Below are 27,800 nucleotides of genomic sequence, written 5' to 3' on the forward strand. Positions count from 1 at the left end.
TTCTGATTTAGAGAATAAACGATAGGAATTTTTATTTTGCCTATCCTCTACCGTGTGATAGACGACAGGCAGGTCCAATATTTTGAGTAGTGGATGCCGGCGCAGCTTGACATTTGAGTAGTGGATGCCGAGTAGTGGATGCCGGCGCCAGCTTGACATATCATCTTCGAAACCTTTCTAGGATCCGTAGGTGTCTTGATCGTGATACTTGCCATCTTGTCATCCGTGCCCTCATCTTGTCTAAAATAGACTATGGCAATGGACTGCTCCTAGGGTCAAACAAAACTGACATTCAGCGTATTCAACGCATCCAGAACTGGGCTGCGAAGATGATATGTCAAGTCCGTAAACAAGATCATGCAACTCCATGTTTGGAAGAACTGCATTGGTTGCCTGTGGAAAAAAGAATTGTGTTTAAAGTACTTTTATTTGTTTACAAATGCCTGAATCATACGGCTCCCAATTACATCTCCTCTTGTATCACTCTCAATCAACCTGGTAGAGCTGGACTGCGCTCAGCATCTGACACCACACGACTGACAGAGCACAATACATCTAAATTGCTGAAGTCTGCTGAGCGGGGCCTTCTACTATAATGCTCCCAGAATGTGGAATCGACTGCCGATCAAAATCCGTGAATCTGCATCACTTGCTGTTTTTAAGAAGGCTTTAAAGACACATTTGTATAAATCTTCCTAATTGTTCTGTTGCTCTGTATATATTTTGCTTGTGTTTATATTTTGGCCTTTTGCCACCTTCAATATTGTGTGTAGCGCTACGCTCTTAATGTAGCAGCGCTTTATAAATGTTCAATATGTATGTATGTATGTAAATATTATTTTAATAACTGTAAACAATTTTTTTAAAGCAAAAACTAAGTTACCGTCATAAAAACTCCCCTCATTATAAAGTTAACGAAACTTGTTTACAACTTTCACGTATTCTGTTGCGCTGTGACTGCTAGCGTCGCGTATTCCGCACTAGTCTCACGATACAGCGCGATACATACGCCGCACCTCTACAAGCGTGTAAAGCATTATCAAGACGCATGATGACGTGGGGTTGTCTACGGCCTGATAAACGGCACCCGAAATCTTGTGATTGTCCAATCAAAAATGTGTCTACGAACTAGACCACTCCCACTGACTAAGAATGGTTGATAACTTGAAATGCTCATTTCAGTTGCCAATTATGACTAGGCTTTAAACTACTTATGGTCAAACTTGTATTTGCAGATAATATTATTAATACCCTCCTTGATTGGTTCAAAATTGGACACAATATTCATTTTGGCCAATTGGCAGGTAGTTCTCATAGGGTTAACTAATTTTAGAAATTTTACCCATGCCATATATAGAATAACTCCAAATCACTGCACAAATAGTGTAACATTTACTGTAGATTTAATAAACCTGTACATATAAGGTACTGTGTAGTGGTAAATACATTGGCCCTCATATATTATATAAGCATAACAGGTGTAAACTAGGGTAATAGGTAGCCCTATTCTTTGTGCAATGCTAGTAATGTAAACTATAGGTAGGGAGGAAATATGGAAGATTATCAGGTGTTTAACGGACTGTAAAATAAACAGAATAGCTGGTGGGAAAGTACCTTGAATTTGTTCAACTGTCATTTATTTTAGCTTTGCGTAGCAGGAACAGCACTGCTACAACATATTGGGATCAATTAAAGCATACCAAAACCACTTTTTGCCATATTGAAGCTAAAATTGTGGTGCAAAAGTGGAACAAATTTGCACAAAGAGAGCAAAAATTGGCATTTTTTAGGCTAAACTGCCAAATGAGCATCAAAATTCCACATGCCAGTCGGGCTTGTACTTACACGCCCGACAAGTTACACGTCCAACGGCAAAAGTATGTGCGGGCATACATGTGTAAAAGTCAAGCCCTGATACCAATACTGTGCATTGAGTTTCAGCTAGAAACAGATCCAAACAAAAATGCAATTTTAAATTGTCTTTGTGTGTGCATTATTGATTTACATCTTTGATTGGTACCCAAACTTCAGCTTAGCATCAAAACAGTTGCTTTCCACAAAAGGTTCTTTACGTGCACCAAGCAGGGTGCATTTCACTGACATTCAGGGCACATCATAACTCCCAACCCAATGGTAAGTCTGGAACTCATTGTAATTCTTTCATAAGATTTGAATGTAATATTTACAATAAATTTGGACATGCCACCAGTTACTAGGCTTACAATGTGCTGTAACAGTGAAATGCACCCCTGGTAATCAGTGGCGGTGCCACAGGGGCCATGGAAATGACCCCCAGTCAGAACTCTTGTCCCCTTGTTTCCCCCCAGTAAAAACAAAATTATGAACAATTTAATTTTTTGTGGCTATTTTGTGCAAAATTTGTTGATTTTGCCCCAACCCCCCTGAAATTCACTTTACCACCCCCCATCCCCTGCCAAAACAATTCCTAGTGCCGCCACTGCTGGGAATAAGAGAACAATATGTAGTTCAGCCTACAAGCTTGTGATAATATACAAATACAAGTTTGTCACTCTGAATATATCATGATCCAGCCAGGTGAAAAGTGTCCGAGTTCCTGGCAAAAATATTAAAATACTTTGGAGAATTGCCATTGTATCAGTTCATAATGCAGCCTAGTATGTTTGGGATTTCAGCAGCAGTATGATTGGTTACTGGGTGAATTTGTTTAAACGGTTGCTCCATGTGGAGACACACTTGAATGCTGATGGGACCAGGCACAAACAAAATGCCCAATCCCAGGCTTACATGTGATACGTTACAGCAAATGTACCTTATGCAGACTAGTTTCGAGATATTAATGAAAAAAATTCACTTGTGTTTTCTTCATATCTTCACAATAGAAACCACTATGAAAACCAGAATGGTATCATTTTAAAGCTTATTTCATTTCTAACAAATTAACATACAATGTACAATCTCCAAAATCCAAAATATTACCCCTAAGGTACATAACAGGTCACATAAAAGCGCAGCATGCTGGCCTATATGGAAAGAGAAATGAGAAACAGATTTGATGATAAAGAACAAGGGAAAAGGACACTCAACAATCAAGTGGGCAATTTATTGTTAGCCTTTGGGCAGAGGGAACAGAAATTCTTATCCAATCTCAACTGTCACCGAGGCTGTTGATAATGGGGTCTCCCTGTCAGTCTAAAACACCGTCAACCCTAACCCCCATCAGTCCAAAAGCCTGTTGGGGTTAGGGGTAACCTTAACAGGTTTTTGGACTGACGGTTCGGATTGACAGTGTTTTGGACTGACAGGGTGTCCCCGTTGATAATAATTAATGATAGTAAATTTTTAAAATTACCTTAATGGATATGGTCGGATTAGGGTGTGTCACTGTAAGAGATATTTTTTCACTCATTGTGTGAAAAATTGCTGTATGTAATCACATCCCAGTATCCCTATGATTGTATACATCCATTTATGTATAGAGGTTATCCACTTTACTCATGCGTGACTTCTAACAAAAGGCGCTGGTTCCCATAGTATTCCTCATTCAAACCAATTCAATGCACGACCTCGGAGTTACCTGCATGACTTTGGCGGGCTATTTTGAAACAATTTTGAAAAAGGTACCTAACAGGTCACATAAAAGCGCAGCATGCTGGCCTATATGGAAAGAGAAATGAGAAACAGATTTGATGATAAAGAACAAGGGAAAAGGACACTCAACAATCAAGTGGGCAATTTATTGTTAGCCTTTGGGCCGAGGGAAAAGAAATTCTTATCCAATCTCAACTGTCACTGAGGCTGTTGATAATGGGGTCTCCATCCCTGTCAGTCCAAAACACCGTCAACCTGAACCCTCATCAGTCCAAAAACCTGTTGGGGTTAGGGGTAACCTTAACAGGTTTTTGGACTGACAGTTCGGATTGACAGTGTTTTGGACTGACATGGTGTCCCCGTTGATAATAATTAATGATAGTAAATTTTTAAAAGTACATCAATGGATATGGTGGGATGAGGGTGTGTCACTGTAAGAGATATTTTTTCACTCATTGTGTGAAAAATTGCTGTATGTAATCACATCCCAGTATCCCTATGATTGTATACATTCATTTATATATGCACTAGACAAGGCATTGTCCCCTTAAGGCCTCGTATCCATAGGCTGTTCCCTTGTGGCGTGTGCCCTTGTTCCGTGTTTACTTTTCCCCACAACGAACCGTAGCGGCCACTAAGCAAAACAAAGGTTCGTTGTCTGTGTGGCAGGTCACATGGGGAAAAGTAAACAGGGAACAAGGGCACACGCCACAAGGGAACAGCCTATGGATACGAGGCCTTAAGGTCTTCTGATCCATGTATGCTTGTGTGTTTCAATGCAGAAGTTGTGTTGTGATGTAGTAACCCACCCTATAACTGTACAAAATTGAACTTTTGTGTTGAAAGAATTAATATGTTATATATGTATGCCAATGCAATAAAATTGTATTTATTGCCATGTATCAAGTGTTTTACTTTTGATTCTTTGTCGGAGTTGTCTTAGGTTGAGGTTTAATCATAATTTGACTTTGGTAAGGCTAAGAGGTCTTTCAGTTGTCAATCTATCAAAATATTTTCTGTAATAGTCTGGCTATTTTAGGTCAGGATAAAAGACATTCTTATCCAATCTCACCTGCCACTGAGGCTGATAGTTAAATTTCAAAATTACCTCAATGGATATGATTGGATCAATACAAGTCTACACACATTGCACACAGATGCTTAAGCAGTATGCAGACTCTGAGTATTCGACGTACAATATTGTATGTAACATATCTACGTTATTTTATCTATTGCCATTCTATTTCCAGTAATGTTTAAGTTCTAACGAATGTTTGATGACGTAAAATCGATAATATGTTACGTATAATATCTGGTAGAAATATATTATCAATTTTACGTCATCAAACATTCGTTAGAACTTAAACATTACTGGAAATAGAATGGCAATAGATTAAATAACGTAGATATGTTACATACAATATTGTACGTCTAATAAAAAGTCTGCATACTGCTTTACTCCCCATACAATTGTACAGTTGAAATCATGATATCATACTTTCTTCCTATGCACACTGTACATACAGAAACCATGATACATTAGTTCCCATACAAGTCTACACACATTGCACACAGTATGCTTACTCCCCATACAATTGTACAGTTGGAATCATGATAGCATACTTTCTCCCTATGCACACTGTACAGACAGACACCATGATATCATACATTAGTTCCAATACAAGTCTGCACACAGATGCACACTCCCCATACAATTGTACAGTTGAAATCATGATATCATACTTTCTCCCTATGCACACTGTACAGACAGAAACCATGATATCATACATTAGTTCCCATACAAGTCTACACGCATTGCACACAGATGCTTACTCCCCATACAATTGTACAGTTGGAATCATGATATCATACTTTCTCCCTATGCACACTGTAGACAGAAACCATGATATCATACATTAGTTCCCATACAAGTCTACACACATTGCACACAGATGCACTCCCTATACAATAATACAGTTGAAATCATGTCATACTTTCTCCCTGTGTACACTGTACAGACAGAAACCATGATATCATACATTAGTTCCCATACAAGTCTACACGCATTGCACACAGATGCTTACTCCCCATACAATTGTACAGTTGGAATCATGATATCATACTTTCTCCCTATATGCACACTGTAGACAGAAACCATGATATCATACATTAGTTCCCATACAAGTCTACACACATTGCACACAGACGCACTCCCTATACAATAATACAGTTGAAATCATGATATCATACTTTCTCCCTATGCACACTGTACAGACAGAAACCATGATATCATACATTAGTTCCCATACAAGTCTACACGCATTGCACACAGATGCTTACTCCCCATACAATTGTACAGTTGGAATCATGATATCATACTTTCTCCCTATATGCACACTGTAGACAGAAACCATGATATCATACATTAGTTCCCATACAAGTCTACACACATTGCACACAGATGCTCACTCCCCATACAATTGTACAGTTGGAATTATGGTAGCATACTTTCTTTCTATGTACACTGTACAGACAGAAACCATGATATCATACATTAGTTCCCATACAAGTCTACACACATTGCACACAGATGCTTACTCCCCATACAAATTGTACAGTTGAAATCGTGATAGCATACTTTCTCCCTATGTACACTGTACAGACAGAAACCATGATATCATACATTAGTTCCAATACAAGTCTACACACATTGCACACAGATGCTTACTCCCCATACAAATGTACAGTTGGAATCATGATATCATACTGTCTCCCAATGCACGCTGTACAGACATAAACCATGATATCATACATTAGTTCCCATACAAGGCTACACACATTGCACACAGATGCACACTCCCCATACAATTATACAGTTGGAATCATGGTAGCATACTTTCTCCCTATGTACACTGTACAGACAGAAACCATGATATCATACATTAGTTCCCATACAAGTCTACACACATTGCACACAAATGCATACTCCCCATACAATTGTACAGTTGGAATCATGATATCATACTTTCTCCCTGTGCACACTGTACAGACATAAACCATGATATCATACATTAGTTCCAATACAAGTCTACACACATAGCACACAGATGCTTACTCCCCATACAATTGTACAGTTGAAATCATGATATCATACTTTCTCCCTATGCACACTGTACACACAGAAACCATGAAATCATACATTAGTTCCAATACAAGTCTACAAACATTGCACACAGATGCTTACTCCCCATACAATTGTACTGTTGGAATCATGATAGCATACTTTCTCCCTGTGCACACTGTACAGACAGAAACCATGATATCATACATTAGTTCCAATACAAGTCTACGCACATTGCACACAGATGCTTACTCCCCATACAAATTGTACAGTTGGAATCATGATATCATACTTTCTCCCTATGCACACTGTACAGACAGAAACCATGATATCATACATTAGTTCCCATACAAGTCTACACACATTGCACACAGATGCTTACTCCCCATACAAATTGTACAGTTGGAATTATGATATCATGCTTTCTCCCTATGCACATTGTACACACAGAAACCATATCATATATTAGTTTCCATACAAGTCTACACACATAGCACACAGATGCTTGACTCCTCATAAAATTGTACAGTTAAAATCATGATATTATACTTTCTCCCTATGCACACTGTACACCATGGTATCATACATTAGTTCCAATACAAGTCTACACACATAGCACACAGATGCTTACTCCCCATACAAGTGTACAGTTGAAATCATGATATCATACTTTCTCCCTATGCACACTGTACACACAGAAACCATGATATCATACATTAGTTCCCATACAAGTCTACACGCATTGCACACAGATGCTTACTCCCCATACAATTGTAGTTGAAATCATGATATCATACTTTCTCCATATGCACACTGTACAGACAGAAACCATGATATCATACATTAGTTCCAATACAAGTCTATACACATTGCACACAGATGCTTACTCCCCATACAATTGTACAGTTGGAATCATGATAGCATACTTTCTCCCTGTGCACACTGTACAGACAGAAACCATATCATACATTAGTTCCAATACAAGTCTACACACATTGCACACAGATGCTTACTCCCCATACAATTGTACAGTTGGAATCATGATATCATACTATGCACACTGTAGACAGAAACCATGATATCATACATTAGTTCCCATACAAGTCTACACACATTGCACACAGATGCACTCCCTATACAATAATACAGTTGAAATCATGTCATACTTTCTCCCTGTGTACACTGTACAGACAGAAACCATGATATCATACATTAGTTCCCATACAAGTCTACACACATTGCACACAGATGCACTCCCTATACAATAATACAGTTGAAATCATGTCATACTTTCTCCCTGTGTACACTGTACAGACAGAAACCATGATATCATACATTAGTTCCCATACAAGTCTACACACATTGCACACAGATGCACTCCCTATACAATAATACAGTTGAAATCATGTCATACTTTCTCCCTGTGTACACTGTACAGACAGTAACCATGATATCATACATTAGTTCCCATACAAGTTTACACACATTGCACACAGATGCACACTCCCCATACAATTGTACAGTTGGAATCATGATAGCATACTTTCTCCCTATGCACACTGTAAACAGACAGAAACCATGATATCATACATTAGTTCCAATACAAGTCTACACACATTGCACACAGATGCTTACTCCCCATACAATTGTAGTTGGAATCATGATATCATACTGTCTCCCTATGCACACTGTACATACAGAAACCATGATATATATCATACATTAATTCCAATACAAGTCTATACACATTGCACACAGATGCACACTCCCCATACAATTGTACAGTTGAAATCATACTTTCTCCCTATGCACACTGTACAGACAGAAACCATGATATCATACATTAGTTTCCATACAAGGCTACACACTGCTTACTCCCCATACAATTGTACAGTTAGTTGAATTACTTCCAATACAAGTCTACACACATTACAAACTGCTTACTCCCCATAAAAATATACATTGAAATCATACAATGCACACATGATATTATACATTAGTTCCAACATACTGCACATACTGTCCGTTTTCCTATACACGCAACACACTTACCTTGTAATTAGAGCGTGACCTCAAATTTTGAGCCTGTGTTGAAGGTATAGCCGACTAGCTAGTTAGCACTGTTGTATCAAATATACTTGCTCAAAATCTTAGGAACTCATATCACTGCGTAGGGAATTTATTCTTATATATTTTCAATAAGAAATACCTATCATGATCATGGGTGCGGCGAACATTTGTGTAGACCGATGCCATCTGAAAGTTATGACATTTTGTCACACTTTTACGTGCAAATTCAGTGCCAAGTTTTTACCAGCCATGTATCAAACTTGCTGACTTTTTAGTGCAGCCGCTGCAAGGTAACCAAGAAGCCCCACCCCTTAGGAACCCACATGTCTATAAAGGTCTATCGTTTCTCTGTGTTGTCATTAATAAATCAATTTCATTGGACCTTCAGCACAATCGCCAACCCCTTTGGATGAGTAACACTTTTATACACATAAACAAGCTCCATGCCCAAAATAAGATGCACGCCTTGTGCATGACTTCTATTGGCAGTATTGATCGTGTGCGTGAATCCTGTCAACTAAATTAATGTGTTTGCATAAGGCAGTGAATACTCGAGTACATGCTACATGTCCATCGCTAAATGGTTGGATTTGTCACGTGGACAGTAATTGATATACCATAAAATGGTTCATGGTACCGCTAATCCGGTTTTAGACAGGTAGGGGTCGTGGCAAATTTGCCGTGGAGATAACTGCCACATGATACAGGTCTACACACATTGCACACAGATGCTTACTCCCCATACCGTGAATTTGTCTTTGGTGGAAATTCTGTTGTCAGTGAGTGTTTTCATACAAACAAGTACTTCACATTATACTTTACTTTTAGTGCTGGGAAAAAAAGAAAGTGATCTATGGACAAGCAATCAAATTATTTATTTTGGCCTAAGAGTAAGTTTTTGAGAGTGCATGTACATGTATGCTTACATATGTTTGACTAAAAAAAATTAACAAATGAGGCAAAGAAATAATGGACACAACAGTTATATTCTGAAGAATTTCCAAGAATGGAAATATATTTGCATCTGAACCATTCCATATAAAGGGATACAATGTATCTATCTACAGATTACTACATGTCGTAACAAGCTTTAACATCAATTGTAACATCAGCAACAACAATGATTCAAAATACAATGGTCCAAGGTGAACATTGAAGAAACAAGATTTACATAGAATTATTTTTGTGCTAAATTTTGTCATATTAGAAATCACACCATTTAAAGTCACATAAAATGCATGCAATGCATAGAAGAGCAAACAAATTTTGAGTAGGGACTGATTGTCATCATGAGCAGATGCATCGAAGTAATGCACAGCATCACTTTGTAACAAGTGGGAGTAAGATAATGAATATGGTGTATGGACAAAATACAATCATGTTGACTTTTGTTGTAGTTGAGGCACCTATTTCAATAGGGTGACGCACATGATCTTGCTACATGTTCATTCAGTGGATGCCCTATGAAAAAGGTGTAATATGAACACGATCATGCTGCAAACCAGCCCAATGATGGGATTGAGAATGATCAGGACACAATTGTTGTATGCCGACAACATTGAGCGGACACACGATACTAATTTTGTAATACGATTATGACACAATCGTAATTGACAGGAAAAAACACACTCATGTGGATTGGGTCCATCTTTCATATTCATTCAGCACTACATACGATTATAACTATTTACCTAGTACAGTGGCAACTCGTTAACACGAACCCTCTTAACATGAAGTTCCTGATAACAAGAAGTATGTTTTACATTCCCAAGCATACATTTCACATGTTATTAGAACTGGATAACACAAACTCCTGATAACAAGAAGTAAAATTTGAATTCGCACAACCGTGTTAATGAGTTTCCACTGTATATGGAAAAGGATTGAATATGTGGCATTGCAAAAGAAAGATAGTTGTGGTTCAGCCTTGGTACGCAGGAATAACTTTTCTAAAACAAAAAGCAATGATACTGTATTACAAAAGTAGTATTGCAACAAAAAAACATAAAGATGAGGTTTAACATATTATATTTTATATAAACAAAAGATCATCAGCCTTTTTCCATATATTTCAATCTGGTCCCTCCCCAAATTCTAAACCTTACATATAAAATTGTATATAATTCCGAGTTGCATTCAGAAATGTGATGTGTCATGTCAAAAGGAGACACTTTTGGGCAGTTTATCAATTTTGAGGTTTTTACATAATTATCTTAAATGTAGAGATATTTTGCTCCACAACGCCGTTTTCCCCAATGAAATCGGACATTCCTAAGCGAAGATATTGAGTTCGTAAGTTATGGTATTATAAAATTGGAAATTGAGATATCAGCCTTTAAAAATAATATTGACAATGTTGAGATAGAGAGTAGGAATTACCTTGAAAAATGTCTCAAAAATACAAGATGCCAGTTATATTCTGGTCTGAAACTATCAGACAATATTTTAAACATTAATAACATTCGCAACAAACCCAAATTGTGAAAAAATCACCCGGGCAGATTTTTGGCTATTTCTCCATTTACGATCCTGCCCAAAAGTGTCTCCTTTTGACATGACACGTCACAAATGTTTATGTCCAACTCCAAGAGCAAAGTGTTACTACAATGGTAAACATAACAAGCTTGTGTAATTAAGACATGGTTAAATTTAACAGTCACTTCAATAATTTTAAATCATTTTTGATATACATCTTTTTAAATTGAATGACCCAATTACACTTGTAATAAAACAAATTTGATAGCACCCCAAATTCAATTGACTTCTGGTATGTGTAATAACAGACTCAGTATTAGTTGGATAACATAATATCATACTGATATTCATGCTTTATATAACAAGTGTATACGAATTGTAAACAAATAATACATGACCAAAATAGTTTACACAGATGGAGAGGAAAAACAAAGCTTCAAATATAAATACAAATCCTTCATCTCTCTGTTGTTTGTGAAATAAAAGATGCTAGTTCTCAAAGGGGGTTAAGTTAATAAAAAAAATGGAAAAGAAGATTGCTTAATGTAGTTTCAATGCAAGGTGGTTGTTATATCCATGTAGTTTCAATCAACAAAACTTGCATGGATGGTGTAGATAACCCCGCTGTAGCAGAAACTGATATGTACTACTTCCATTTTCATGATTTTGTGACTTAACCCCCTTTTAGAACTAGCATCCTCAATTCGCTGTCGTAGTGCACGTTAGAATATGACCGTTGCTAGGTCAACTGGATCACGCTTTCTTTGTTACGAACCACTGACCGAAATGATCACAACACAAAGCCTATGGCATATAAAACTTCGGAACATGTGTATGAGCCCAGGTTTGGAGCAGTAACCAATGGTTACTAAGATACACTACGACAGCGAATTCTCCACTTTACTACATCAACGAAAGACATTAAACTACAACAGAGATGGTTTCAACATTGGCCAGCAGATTAAAATTAAATCCTTCAATTTAGTCCAAAATTGAGGGAAACGATGTTCTTTGGCCAACAATCTCCTTTTGAATGGTTTAGATAAAATATAATGTATAACTCCCTTAAACTAATGCAGCACCAGCATACCATATGTGTGTATTTGTGTGTGTGTGAACTTTTGTAAACACCATCAGTCGGGGACACAAACATGAGAAAACAGTGCAATATAACTGGGGATACATGGGAACTACATGCACGTATGCCCACACTTGCTGTACAGTGTTGATGGATCGCACATAGCATGAAAATGCACTGTAAAAAAGAGGGGTAGGATCATACACACTGGAGCTAATGTGGTTAGGTGAATAATACTTTATGTGTATGTCCCCAGTTGGATATTTAAGATACAAAGTGTATGTTGATGTCCTCAGTTGCTGGTGGTTACATATGTTTTTGTGTATGGTTGTGTGCCCATTTTAACTTGTGCACCCATATTTAAAATAGCCTATCTATGAAACATTTAGCACCATTTCACAACAACAAAAAGAATACCATATGAATTGATATATATTGCACAATTTTTAGGCTACATCATTTTTAAAGTTTTTATACCAAAGCATTATAGTTTGCACAAATGCTTAACATTACGCTAATTCAAGACTAGTCTCTTAAGAATAACTAGTCCAACTTTGAGTACTGGTTTTATTTTTAACTGCAAGTAAGAACAATACAATTAAACTTAGGATAACTTAAATCCATGAGCCATTCAGCTTTCCTTCTGTCCATACAGGTACATAATACAAACATGTACTATGTAACTCCATATATCATGAGTGTTATGAAACTGTTTTATATTTCAGAAGTTTACACATTTCCAAATCTCAATTCAAGGGAAAATTGTGGTTAACAATGCAAATGTCTCTTTTTACCCCCCTGAGCACTACCTGCCGATCTAACATTGCCTCTGATTGGTCAATTACATGATATCTTCACTTTAATCACCAATCAGAATGGAGCTTTGCAAATAATTCACCCAAATTTTTTTGTGTGGTGAAATTATTCTAACAATGTTGCTGATTGGACCAACTGATAATGAAAACTTTTTTTTGGCCAATCTGCAGGTAGTTCTCATGGGGTTAATATAGGCCCTACTGCAAATTCTGCTTGATAGAAACACAAAAACATCCTAATACCCAACAACATAAAAATGTCCTCCATTTAATGCTATTCTGTCAAACACACTGATTACCCCTATATATAAGCACACGTTATAGTAGTGAGTGTATATCAGTTCTTGGTGTACATCAAATCTGTTTAATTTAAAAGAAATAATTGAATCCATCATTCTCATTAATGGGAATTTTGTAAGCATGCAAGTCACTTGCAAGTTATCAGTTCATGTACGCACACAAACTTGCAATTACATATCCACTATAACTTACACTAGTCTACACCATGTGAAGTTATCAAAAAGACTAAATAAACTGGAATTTTTCCCAGGGACTGATGTGGGTGGCAGCGCCCGCCTGTGCACATGGAAATAAGTAGCTGCAAGACATTTGCATACAATTATTTGCATAAATCTGATTTTGCAAAGATGTGATATGAAAATAAGTAAACTTCTGAAGATAAGTCGGTTCTTTCTACATACAGTTGGAAAACTGCAATTTTGAATCCAGAAGGCTACCCCAGCTGAGATAATATGGGTAATAAGAACTGAGACAACTACAGTTTTTGGCAGAAAAGACTAACAGCAGTTGTTTACATTTTGAGAGCGTGCAGAGCGTAAACACAGAAGTAGGGTTCTGATTGACTAAATCAATTGTCTGATAATCATAGCAACAGACCAATAATCTGATTGGCCGATTATGCATCAAAACGTTGGTCGGCGCAGATCAGCGTCCTTGAAGGGAACGCAAAGCTCCACGTATGCCGCTCATTAACAGGGCGCTCGCGTCAATCTGGGATGAGCAAGGGAGTGCCATTCTTTTCTGAAACCCAGTGTATGTTTGCCTTGTTTTCAATTGGTCACAGCAAAATAATACATACTTTTGGTCATGGGGTATGTGATAGAATCTTATTTAAAGACCAACAGCACAGCTACTACCTTGACAAGCCTGAAAACAGTAAGGTTCACAAGCTGACTAAATAGTACAGTTAACAAATTGCATATAATTATAATAACATATAGATTAATTTAAACAATTATTTACAAGAGTTGAATAAAAGAACATTTCCCTGTGAAAATTAACAACTTGCTAAGCTCAAACTATATGGGAAAAATTGTATATGGCAAGCCATTTTTTCCAGTAAAGAAACAAGCAGTTTCATTACATGGACATTTTTTAATCAAATGACAATATGACTGTTAGATACATACATATATATGTATCCAGCAGTATGATGAACGCCACCATGTGTATATGTGTGGTTAATGCGTACATTCCTTTAAATTTGCAGTTAAAAGGCCGCTGCATGGCAAGTGAGGGAATATCAGGAGATGTACTACTCATATGGCAAAGATTACGGCATTGAAACATAGCAAGTTGTGATATCAACAGGGTATAGAAGCAGCTGACCATGACTTTCCACCCCAATCAACAATACAGTATCATATTTGGTGTGTGTGCGTATATTTATGGAAAATATACAATTGCCTTAACACATTGCACATCATTTGAAGTATATACAGCATTATATATATACAATGTGAATTACTCTATCAATGCATAATATTCTACAGAAATAAGTCCTATGATATTAAAAAATTGTCTAGTCTTTTTCTTCCACAAAAATAATAATATCGTTGTTGGGCAGGAAACACCTCCCGATGTACTTGTGGCCCCTGAACATGTAACTGCCAACAGGTTACATAGGAGGTTTTGCTTTAAACATGTTCAGGGCCCACTGGCTTGTGGCCCCTGAACATGTTTAAAACAAAACTGCCAACAGGTTACATAGGAGGTTTTGCTTTAAACATGTTCAGGGTCTGATGACACATATGAGATTTTTCCTGTGCAACGACGATATTCAGTTTGAAGAAGTCATGTCAAATATTCAAGAGAAAAGCATATCCTGCAATGATCCAATATGTGACACGATCAATGAGTCGGATGTCGCTAATATTGATTTTGAGATATTGGCAAAGAAAGTGTTAAAACTCTTTTGTTTTATATTGTTTTCAGCAATTGATAAATTGACGTAACTTCACAAAGGAAAGTCGTATCAACATGGGGGTTTCAGTTTCTGAAAGCTCTAAATGTCCTCTTTAGAAACATGTGTAAAACTCATTTTCGACCAGGGTCGACATGTGACTCATTCCCCTTGATCATGTCACATTTATTGATAGAAACAAAATTGGCAAAGTTAACATTAATGTCCTGTTGGGACCTCTTGGGAAATGATTCCAAAAACAATTTCTCCTGGTTTTGCTACAGAGGTACATTGGGTTATTTAAAATCCACACTCCCCTTGTGGAAGATTCTGGAAATATCTTCCACAGAGGGAGTATGAATTTCAAATGGAATGAGCACATACATTTGTAAGGCAGCTTCATTTGAATTTCATACACCTTCTGAAAAATATGTAACACAAATCTTCCACATAACAGGGGGAAGGGTGATTTTCAAATTGAGCTACCTTATGTGCTTCAAAATCTTCCACAGGGTTGTGTGGATTTTAAATACAATAGTATTTAGATAGGGGATGTTCTTTGTATGAAGTTGAATTCGTATCCATGTACTCTTTAACTCATAGTGAGAGCATAAAATAAAATTCAAAGATTAAGTTTATTCAGTAATATAGGTTATCCGTGTTATATAAGCTGCATATCCTATCAGCAACTGCTATACTTTGTTTAGGACTATCAAAAAGAAGTACCCGCATGTGCAACCATGACTGTTTCAAAATAGCCCGCCAAAGTCATGCAGGTAACTCGAGGTTGTGCATTGAATTGGTCTGAATGAGGAATACTATGGGAACCACACAAGTAAAGTGGATAACCTCGATTAGTTTTTGAAACAAAAAACAAAAGCCCTATGTAAATAACAATAGAATTATTATTGCCAGAATTGTCAGAAAATGGTATAGTTGACATATTAAGTTTCTATCAATACCATTAACATTGTTGCGTCATCATCAGGATAATTTTCCAAATTTGTACAGTTACATACCTACTAAGACTAAAGCACACAGCAGTAGGTAATGTTGAATTGGTCCAAGGGTTAAATAAGAATGTTATGTATATACAAACACTATATTGTAGTAAGAATTAACATAGAAAAAAAAACCAGTCTGATCAAGATAAATAAGAATGGTGTTATCAAAGCTGCTTCTAACTTAAGAGTCAATTACTCTTTTAAAAGGGCATTTCGTGATCCACAGCATCATCCCCCCACTTTTCTCAAAACAAGTTGAGATTTTTATATCACTGGAAACCTCTGGCTACATGTTTATATACAAAAAATTTCTTGCAGATTAATTAGTTTAGCAAAGATATCGCGAAATTTGAATTTCGTTCTAGTATACCAGAACGAAATTACAACACATTGTCTATGGAGCAGTGTAATACACATAATCATGCATAACTCGCAAACGCAAAATCGAAACCAACTGAAATTTTGGGAATAAGCTTCTTTTGCGGATATCTACTGAAAAATGTCATAAAAAGAGGATGCTAGGATCATGAAATACTCCTTTAAAATATGCATGCACATGTTTGTTTCCATTGCCCTTTTACTGTACCAGCAGTATTGACAAAGTTGAGGCTCTATTTAAATACATGTAGTTAATTTCTCTATATAGAAATGTCAGATTCATTTAAAATGTGTTATTTTGTCTTCAAAGTGGTATTTTGTGATCCTAGCATCCTCTTTTGATGACATTGTTCAGTAGATATCCACAAAAAAAGGTTATTCCCAAAATTTCAGTTAATTCCAATTTTGCGTTTGATTATGATTAAGTGTATTTTAACTACTACTGCTCCGTAGACAATGTACTATTCTGTATACCAGAATGTAATTCAAATATCACAATATTTTTGCAAAACAAATTAATCTGCAAGAAATATTTTGTACATAAACATTACCTAGCCATAATCAGGACTTAAACTGAAACATGCTCTGTTGTCCTAAAAAACACAATGAATTTGGCTGAATCCAATTAGGTGTAAGTTGGAACATTATGTAAACACTACAAATATGCCAAAACATTAGGTTTGAAAAAAATTGATCAAAATCGTTAAAAGATCATACATTTGAAAAAAATTGACAAATTGGCACTTCACATACACTATTTCTCACTTGTCTTAAAGGAGTATTTCGTGATCCTAGCATCCTCTTTTTATGACATTTTTCAGTACATATCCACGAAAAAAGCATATTCCCAAAATTTCAGTTGATTCCGATTTTGCGTTTGCGAGTTATGCATGATTATGTGTATTACACTGCTCCATAGACAATACGTTGTAATTTCGTTCTGGTGCACCAGAACGAAATTCAAATTCACGATATCTTTGCTAAGCGAATTAATCTGCAAGAAATATTTTGTACATAAACATTATGTAGCCAGAGGTTTCCAGTGATATAAAAATCTCAACTTTTTTGAAAAAAGTGGGGGATGACGCTGTGGATCACTGAAATGCCCATTTAATCAGACTACATGTTTTTCTAAAGTATTTCAACCATATAAGAAAGAATGACAAAGAAAAGTTGCCTTTCAGAAACATTGGGCTATTCCAGTTAAAATCCACACTACCTGTGTGGAAGAGATTTTGGAATGTTTTTCAATGTAATTGGTCAGGGTTAATCATTTTGAAACACATACTCCCCCTGTATTATGGCTTTACCTATATCTACTACAACTGGAGTGAGTATTTCAAATGGAAGTTCCCAAATTGTCTCTTCTATTCGAAACTCATACTCCCTCTGTTGAACACCTTAGCTAAATCTGCAACTGGAGTGTGAAGTATTTCAAATGGAAATTAACCCAATTGTCTCTTCTAATTGAATCTCATACTCCCTCTGCGGAAGACTTTAGCTAAATCTTCCACAGGGGTAGTTTGGATTTTAAATAGAATAGCCCATTTTGTACAGGTTGTTATACATCTTTAAATATGTAGTGATAACTCCTAAATACTATAGAAAATACAATATTCCTAGTACTATTATAAAACGCCCTGGCTAAGAATAGTTGAGGAACACTAGTACTAAGTTATAATAAGAATAAAAATGCAATTCTATATACATGAAAAATTATGTTGATAATAAAGGGATGCGGGATGCAAGGAACAGAAAAGCAATGGGGTAAAACTGTATACCCTTGGTACAAAAAATGGGCTATTCCATTTAAAATCCACACTACCCCTGTGGAAGATTTTGGAAATATACAGGGGGAATATGAATGTCAATTGGAATTGGCATATTAGGCAGCTCCATCTGATTTTCATACACCCTCTGAGTCTGAGAAAGATTCAACCTGAATCTTCTGCAGAGGGAGGGCGAGTTTCAAATGGAACTGCCTAATGTGTTTATTCCATTTGAAATTCATACTCCCCCTGTGGAAGCTATTTCCACAATATTCCACAAGGGGAGTGTGGATTTTAAATGGAATAGCCCAATAGAGGTTCTTCAAGGATTGGAAATAACCCAAATTTAATTTGCTTTTTGCAAATACTTAATGGAATAAATGTAAATTTACATAATTATTACCATATCTCCATAGTTTATGAATGGACAGGGTGTGCAATTACTTATACCAAGACAAACATCAGAACCCTTTGAGGTGGGCAGTGTTGAAATATTATGCATCACACATGCACACATTCAATTGCACCCAAATTGAAGCTGTTTTTAACACTTTTGGCACACTTGCATACCTGGTTAGACTCTAACGTGTGTGTGGGTAGATTTATCTGATTGCAAAGGGTTTTTTTTTTTTCAGTTCGAGTTGAGTTGAGTTGACACCACATAATAATGGGTGATATATTACAAAGCAAAAATACAGCCAAAATGCTTGTTTACTGCAACGATAGTAAAATAAGTATGGACTTTATTATCAACAGTATACACAACAGGTAGCACACTATATAGAAAGATTGCTATGGGTTAATGTATAATAAAGCTTTAGGCAAGATAAGACAAGAGAAAAAAAAATAATTCAGTTGAAAAATTGCAATATGATGCAAACTGAACCACAGCCTCTAAAATGCTGTGTGTTTAACCACACAATGAAAGCATTGGCAGCTAATACTTCATAGGGCAAACAATATATATTATATAGAAACACTGAATGAAAACTAGTAAAACAATATTTCATCTATATACATTGTAGCAAAACACAAAAATTGGAATATATGAACTCAATTCCTTAATACACAAAACAAGTGATTCCAGTTCTGGAATATCATAGTCTAATTCAATTTGATGAGCTGTATTATTAACTGTACATATTGCTACAGGTCCACTGATTTATAAGGGATGAAGTAGTATAAGCACAAAGTAATGACTCATTGTTTTGTGTGCTGGTTGGCTTCATCATATTAAGTTCCAAACTTTGAGATATTTTCTCAAAATATCAAGAGCTACAGGGTGTCCCAGAATGATCTGTACCGGGAAAGATGGAATTTTTTAGGTATGAAGGGCATGTTAAATGTTCATATTGTTTTACATTTTAAGTTTTACATATATTTAGCTTTCTCAGATTTTTAGATTTTAAAATTGGACGTTTCTAGTAGAAGTTATAGAAGATTGCGTAAAAATGGTGAATTCTAAGTTTTGACAACGCAACCTATTTTGAAAATCTAACATTACTAACCGTTCAGCACAAAGTTCTTTGGAAAAAGTTATGCAGGTATTTTAGTGGTGCCCTGTTCATATATCCACCAAATAGCCGATATCTATCTATTATTTATGACGTTACGAAGCAATCATTACATGGAATTAAGGATTTGCGGCCTAATCCCATTCTCTCTTTGGCAGTAGTTTTAGTTATTGTGGTGTGAGGTCCATGTCATTTGAAATGCTTGCAGAGGTCGAACTGGTTGTGGTACAATAAAGATGGCTCCTCAATTTATTGGGCAGCAGCGTAGATTTCTTTCAAAAACTTACTGGCAAACCGGCAGCTATGTTGAGACGCAAAGAAGATTCATTAGGCGATTTCATGAGCACGCGTTCCAGTCAAAGGAGCGATAGTGTATAACGTAAAAAAGTTTGACGAGCGCGGAACGGTCAGGAATCGGCAGAGTGAAGCTTCAGGTGCTCGTAAGACTGTAAGAACTAGAGCGAACATTGCAGCTGTCTGGCAAGCTTTAAGGCCCAACCCCAACAGTAGTTGTCGTCGAAATGCTGTGCCAAACATCCCACGTTCTTTATTTAATCGTATCATGCCATTTTCAAGGGTATGCGAAGTCGTTTCGCTGAAAATGAAAAGCAGTTTTTCATTGATTTTACATTATTGCATGCCACGCCAAAACAAATAAAGGTAGCGTGCTGAAATTAACAGAATAAGTAGGAGACATGTCCAGCATTATAATGCATGTATCAAAAATAGATACACTGCCCGTCTTCTATTTTTAGTTATTTTTGCAAACACGGTACAAATCATTCTGGGACACCCTGTATCTCAGGAACCACTATAAAGTCTTATTCAGATTCCCTTTTACAAATTAAGTGTACTGCTAGCCGTCCAGCGCGTATTATTTGCACAAGGTCCAATGCACACGCTTGACGTCACGCGCGTATACGCGATGGTTAAGCTGTCAAATGAAATCTGAATAAAACTTTAGTGGGCTTGTTTGTACTCATTTTGATGCATTTTTCATGTAAATGATGTTGATTCCATATATGGTCATGTAAATGTACAATTCTGAAATGTTTGAATTTTGTAAAGAAAATTTGGAAATTGTCATAGATCTGCAATTGACAGCTGTGTGGAGAGTATTTACCATTGATGTTTATAATAACAGAGGCATAACTAAGATCACTATGAGCCTTGGGGAATGCTGCCAGGGAGGGGGTGCCTAAAAAGAAAATTCTGACTAAGTCAATCCTGCGGGGATGAAAACAAACATAATCTCCTGAAACTGCTTTTTACATTTCCTGAAAATATGTATTTCCCTATACTTTGTACAGAGAAGACCCAAGTTAAATTTCCTGAAATCAGGAAATTTCCTGGAGATTTACATCCCTGGACCTGTAAACATGATCAATCAACTATTGTGGTCTGTAATTCTAATATCATCAATTAGCCTGTGACCTTGAACCAATTTAGCTGTGAGCACAACTGTTATTCGATACACCTGTCCTTAACTTTGACTCAACAAAATAGCAGGAAATCTTAGATTGAAGAGAACAATTTTCATTTCTTGTAAACAGGAACAATTGGATCCTATCTACTGTAGTCCCCATGTCTTCCTCAAGGCCGTAAATTTAGATATTATTTTTTATTGCATCTCTAAATGTAATCATGGTAATGATGACAAGTAAATAAAAGTATACATTTTCAAGGAATTGATGCAAGGAATCTAAGTACATGTAGCATAACAGATTCCTGCAAAACCGAGCAGTTTTTGAGAAACATTTGAATTTAGTTTACCATGTTTACTGCCTCAAGGAAGACATACAGAATATGAAAGGGGCCCACTCATCTATATTTGGTGTACACATACAGGACCAAAAAATGTGTGAAAAGGAGTGTTTTCAACATCAACTTTTCCATAATTGTGAAAGAACACAGAACAAGCGTTCCACTTTTATGGGTCTTCTAAAACTATTTCCAAGAAAAAAGGGGTGTTTTCCAGCTATTTGAATGTGTACTATAAACCTGATTTAGGGGATCATATTTTGGTCTAAACTTGTTTAGGGGTCCAATTGGGTGCGTAAATCCTTGTTTAAGGGCCGTTTCTGGTAAATACACACAAACTTGTTTACGGAGTACTTTGCAAACAGTCACACGTGTGTACATTATTTTGGTTGAGGCCCCTCTCCTGGGCCATCCTAAACCAACAGAAAATTTCCTACCAACAAACAATCATAGAAGATGTTTAACATGTTTAAGCCTCAGTTCAATCAATTTCATTGAATCATTTTCTTATAACATATGGTCTACATACAAAAATGTCATGTGAAAAAAAAAAAAAAGTTTGTGTACATTTTCCAATCTGCTACAATGATCTCAGCATGATATTGAGACCATCACACATACAATGACATTGTTCACATACTTTGTATTTCACTTTTTTATAACATCTGTGCTTATACTACTTCAACCCTCCTCACCATTTTAATGCTATAAAGAGAGCAATTTTGAATGCCAGATTCAATCAATCAATCAAACGTCATTCTTCTGAATATTACATCAAAGGAAGTCTACACTAACATATACAAAAGGTAATATCTTATTATTCTCTTTGTGTATTCGAATACTCTTTGTATATTCGAATACTCTTTTTGTATTCGAATACTCTTGTGTATATTCGAATACTCTTGTGTATTCGAATACTCTGTGTATTTGAATACTCTGTGTATTCAAATACTCTTTGTGTATTCAAATACTCTTTGTGTATTCGAATGCTCTTTGTGTATTCGAATGCTCTTTATGTATTCGAATACTCTTTGTGTATTCGAATACTCTGTGTATTCGAATGCTCTGTGTATTCGAATACTCTTTGTGTATTCGAAAAAAAATGAGTATTGAAACTACAAAGTAAGCCCCACATCTTGCTCACAGATGCAAACTGCTTCCACAGTGTATTTTGATTCATAAAACTGAATTAAGTTATATCACAGACTGAATTTGCAATTTCATAGTGTAATTTTACATTGCAATTCAATAGTTCTCCAATTCTGCCATTAGATATACTGAATATGAGGTAACCACAGTATTAATAAACACAGGTCATAAGAGACTAGTTAATTGACATGCTTCACTGTTCACTAGCCTAATGCTTATATGTTTATCTGTTTTGGGACATGTTTATAAAGCACTGGTCTACAACGAAACATGATGCATGTGGACACTGCCAGGCAAGGGACAATGACCATTGCAAACCAACTACATCTGTATTCCAAAGAGTTCAAAATGCTTATAAACAAATCCATAATTTGATGTAACTTACATACCTTGATCAAGGACAATTTCATACTATAGTTCCCCTCGTCTCTGTTGAGAGTTATGGCCCCTCTACTTCTTTCTTCCACATATTTATGACCAAGTCCTAAATTACACAGCGCCATCAAGGACAGCTCTGCCAGGAGGCAGCCACTGTAATGAGGTACAGGACTTGGTCGTTCAATTTGAGAAAGTGCCAAGTGTTACTATGAACTTGTGATTGATCAAGGTATGTAACATCTAATTTTGGAATTGTTTAGAAGAATTTTGAACCATTAATTTCATTGCAATAGATCATCTGTATTCTGTTTGCAGATCATCAACATTGGGCTATTCCATTTAAAATGCACACTACCCCTGTGGAAGATTTTGGTAATGTCTTCCACAGAGGGAGTATGAATTTCAAATAGAATTATCACATTAGGCAGATCCATGTGAATTTCATACACCCTCTGAGAAAGATTCAACCTGAATCTTCCATAGAGGGAAGGTGAGTTTCAAATAGAGTTGGTTAATGTGCTAATTCCATTTGAAACTCATATTCCTCCTGTAGAAGATATTTCCAAAATCTTCCACAGGGGTAATGTGGATTTTAAGTGGAATAGCCCAATAACAGTACCCTTTTGATTGAAATTATAGCGTATTTAGCCAATGTCAACATATGCTCATTGTAATGAGGACTTTAATCCATTATGTTTGATTGGATTAAACACATTGCATTTATTCATGAGGTTATGAATGAACGTCCCTTACCTGGTGAAGAAAAGTTCCTATGAACTTCCAAGGGAGGAGTTTTCCAGACATGCATTTATTTTAGGTCACTCCATTTCATCACTTTTGAAAATAAAGCAAATGAATTGGAAACACAATTGAAGATAATAACAAGGTATTGCCTTTTGATGTTCAATGAATTGACACAAACCTACACACTATGGACTACAATGGCCTCATCCCAATGGCATAGTTCTATAACCTCAATTAAACAATCACAGCACAAAATTTGACCTAAGTTTCAGAGTATGGGTTTTTGTACCCAAATTTTCAAAGGTCATTCAATGAATGTGCAAATGTATTGGGGTTAAAGAACTGTGCCTTGATAGATGAGCATGTTGTGGATCCTAGTGACAGCATAACATGTAATGTAATACAACACCCCCTCGCTACTCCGGATGCTGTGCTAAATGTAGCGCTATGTGATGACACACCTTCAGATCTGTTGTGGGTGGAAACAGGCACACCTCGTTCTCTGTTGTTGCGATAACTTTGAACACTTTACTGTATAGACTGCTCTTGCGCCCTCGTTTCTTGTCCTTTTCTTTGGTGACAAATATGTACCGATCCAGAAATGTTTCCCCTTCCTCTTCAAACCTAGTCATCTTTGTCTGTTAAATAAAAACGTAATAGGTGACAAATTTAATAACTAGTAAAAATAATGCAATAGTAATATGAAATCATTGATTGAATATGGAATAAAGACAAATACATTATTTGTTGTCTGTTTGAAACTTTTTTGTAATAATATTCAAGAGAATAACCCTCAGAAGAATGACATTTTTGAGCACATTATACATTTTCTTTGATGCCACTTGATTCTTTTTCTTTAAATATGAGCCTGTTGATCTTTTGAAATTTTTTATTAACTGGAGAATGAACCCGATGATGCAATATGATTGTTGATTCCATAAAAAGAAGATAAGCTGGTTAAATTGAGACAGTATCAGGTCTCTATCCGCCTCTTTCCTATTGATGGCTCTGAAAAGAGCTGTTCACTGAATAATACCCCTTGTCAACAGAAAACAAGCAGACATCGCCTATCTGCCACCAAACCTTTTACATTGCGCCAATCATCATGCATTGATTGACTCCTACACTACTTTATTGCTCCATGCAGTTAAGTTATGCAAATGCACTTACGCCAGTGTTGCATTCTTCTGGAGAATTTACCTTGTCCAGATTAAACTTGGTGAAGTCGATGTCTGTTGCATCCACAGCAAAGGATTCTGATGTAGGAGCTGAGCTGTCTATATGTTTACGTAGAGCTGTCAGCATCTCCTCCTAAAATGAAGTGAATAGTAGCAATGGTGTCAATGGCATGTATGTGTGTTTATTTGTTTGTTTGTTTTTCATCTTCTTTTCTCCTGTATGGTCCATCCACAGATTAGAAAGATTGATTACGGAAGGTTAAATGATATGATTGAGATTAATTTCTTCACTTGAGGTGGCCAAGAAAAGAAAAATTATCATCCTTGGTCAGGACTTGAGCCCTAGACCTCTTGTTGCTATGGACCAGTACCTTTTAGATAATCACTTGAATTAGTTAGCATGATTAATCACACTTCATTTGGACACTTGTCTCTATTTAACACTTTTGAAATTCAACTAACGTCATTGTTCTTGGTTTTAACACAAAATCTAAGCCCGGGATTATCATGAGTATCATTTACTCTTAAAAATTCTAGGCAAGAATTCTAGGCAGAAATGCCCATTTTCAGTTCATATAAAAGTGCCTAAAATGTCATATAAAGCTGCAAATTTGAGCCCTGAACATAATAGGCAAGGGTACTGTAAAACCGCTTAATTTTGCTAGGGATTTAATTTCGCTAAAAGCAGTACTCGCAAATTTGAAAGTTTTACATTAAATTGTATATGTGAATTGCTGGATTAGCGGAATTAAATACCCAATGGTGGTATTGGCAATAAGCAGGGACAGGCGATTTGCGCGGAAAAAAATAGCAAATTGCGCGGAACTTTGTTTTTCAGTGCAAATCATGTATCCCTAAATTGCGCGGAAAGAAAGTTCCGCGCAAATCGCTTGTCCCTGGCAATAAGCGAAATTCTAGCGAAATTAAACAGCTTCACAGTATTAGGCCATATATGTGACTCCTCGCCACAACTGAGCCCGGATGTCGCCAATCATCATTTTTGAGATATTCAACCAAAATATTCTGCTTGAAATTAGCTTTAAAATGATGTATATCATGTCTATAGTACTTGACATTTAAGTTGTGAAAAATCAATAAAACAGTCAATAAATCCTTTCTTTCCTATTGTTTATTATTAAGTTCGATGGAGCATATCTCAATGGTGGCACTGGCGACATCCGGGCTCAGTTGTGGCGAGGAGTCACATATAATATACATAAGTTTTTGATGGATTTTACTTTTGATGAATAAACAAATTCAAAGCTGCACTTACACATGATGCATTATCGGTCACTAGATTCTTCAAGTTGACTTTTTCGGTAGCGTAGCGTTCCATGTCAAGGTCACTAAATTCATCATGATCTGAATAAACATAAGACAGGTAAAGTGGTTTTTAAACTGCTTGAGAAGATGGAAAGTCAATTCAAAATCATGGGAGGAGGGAAGCATGGGGGTACTCGGTACAAATGACCATATATGGGGAGTGGGGACGTGCCGCAAGCATGGGTAGCATTTTCACCATCATGGTATATCAATGACCCCTTTTTCTAGATCAATTTTGGTATATGGATCATTATTTTATGGGTCCTTTTTTCCCCCAGAAAATATGCTTATTTTGCCTCAATCTAGTCTAGCCATAATTTTTGAAATTTCACCAACATTTGGGGCAAAATTTGTAAAAACTGAGACAAATTTGGGTTGAATTTGGCTGAAAATTTTGACTAATTGGTATATCAAAAGGTCCACATTTCTTGAAAAATTTGTATATTTTCAAATTCTCAGCAGCACAACCCTACCAAAACCAAACTTGAGTACCGGTACACCCCTCCCCGAGGGAAGTCACTTTAGAATGGATAGGGAAGTAAATCAGAACCTTCAACATGTCCAAACTGAGGGAGGGCATTTTTTGACAGTGTGTTGAAGATAACAAGTCTTTGGGTGAATCCAGGCAAAGCCAGGAAAAAAAAATAACCGGAGGCACTAATGCCTTAATTGGTGCCCCTCAAAATGTGTAACTTTGGATGTATTCTTTAGCATGTGATTGCAAAATCGCATGGCTGCCCTTGCAAATGCCAAAATGAACTTTTCCCTCTGCAAAGCAGTACCAAAATTATGGGGCTCTTTGGTACAAATGTGTCACGTTTTCACTAATTTTTTCTTTTTGGAGATAATTCCACAAAGGAATACCCCCCGCCCAGAAAAACCCATTACACACAATAATGAACATAACTATATTTATAAGTGACAAAATAGGGGTCATGGGGGAGAGGATGGTGACAATTTAACATTTATAAATAAAAGTTAAAAAAATATCTAAGTGTTAATGGGCTGTTCTAGTTAAAATAAATACATCCCCTATGGAAGACAGGACCTCAATTTCCCACACAAGGAGTGTGAATTTCAAATGGGGTTACCCAGTCTGTGTGGGAGATTAAGGTCATGTCTTTGGGGTGTATGGATTTCAACTGGAATAGCCCACTACAGGCCTCTGCCTTACATATTCATGTATACCATAAAATAGAATAACCTATTTATTTGTTAAGTGAGCCACCAATTACAATGTAACCAGGTCATCAAAATAATTATGTTTTTT

General features: G+C 36.4%; 1 protein-coding gene across 1 annotated transcript in view; it reads right to left on the reverse strand.

Moving 5' to 3' along the window:
* Positions 1-22,936: 22,936 nt before the first annotated feature.
* Positions 22,937-27,800, reverse strand: part of LOC140136835 (uncharacterized) — a 44,275-nt gene continuing 39,411 nt past the window's right edge. Inside the window, exons 6-8 of the mRNA XM_072158433.1 lie at positions 26,481-26,569; positions 25,230-25,340; positions 22,937-24,667 (exon numbers count right to left, since the gene is read on the reverse strand). Coding sequence (XP_072014534.1) covers positions 24,446-24,667; positions 25,230-25,340; positions 26,481-26,569 — 422 coding nt within the window. The 3' untranslated portion in view covers positions 22,937-24,445. The remainder of the gene's footprint in view (positions 24,668-25,229; positions 25,341-26,480; positions 26,570-27,800) is intronic.

The sequence above is a fragment of the Amphiura filiformis genome, chromosome 17, assembly GCF_039555335.1.
Source record: "Amphiura filiformis chromosome 17, Afil_fr2py, whole genome shotgun sequence".
NCBI lineage: Eukaryota > Metazoa > Echinodermata > Ophiuroidea > Amphilepidida > Amphiuridae > Amphiura > Amphiura filiformis.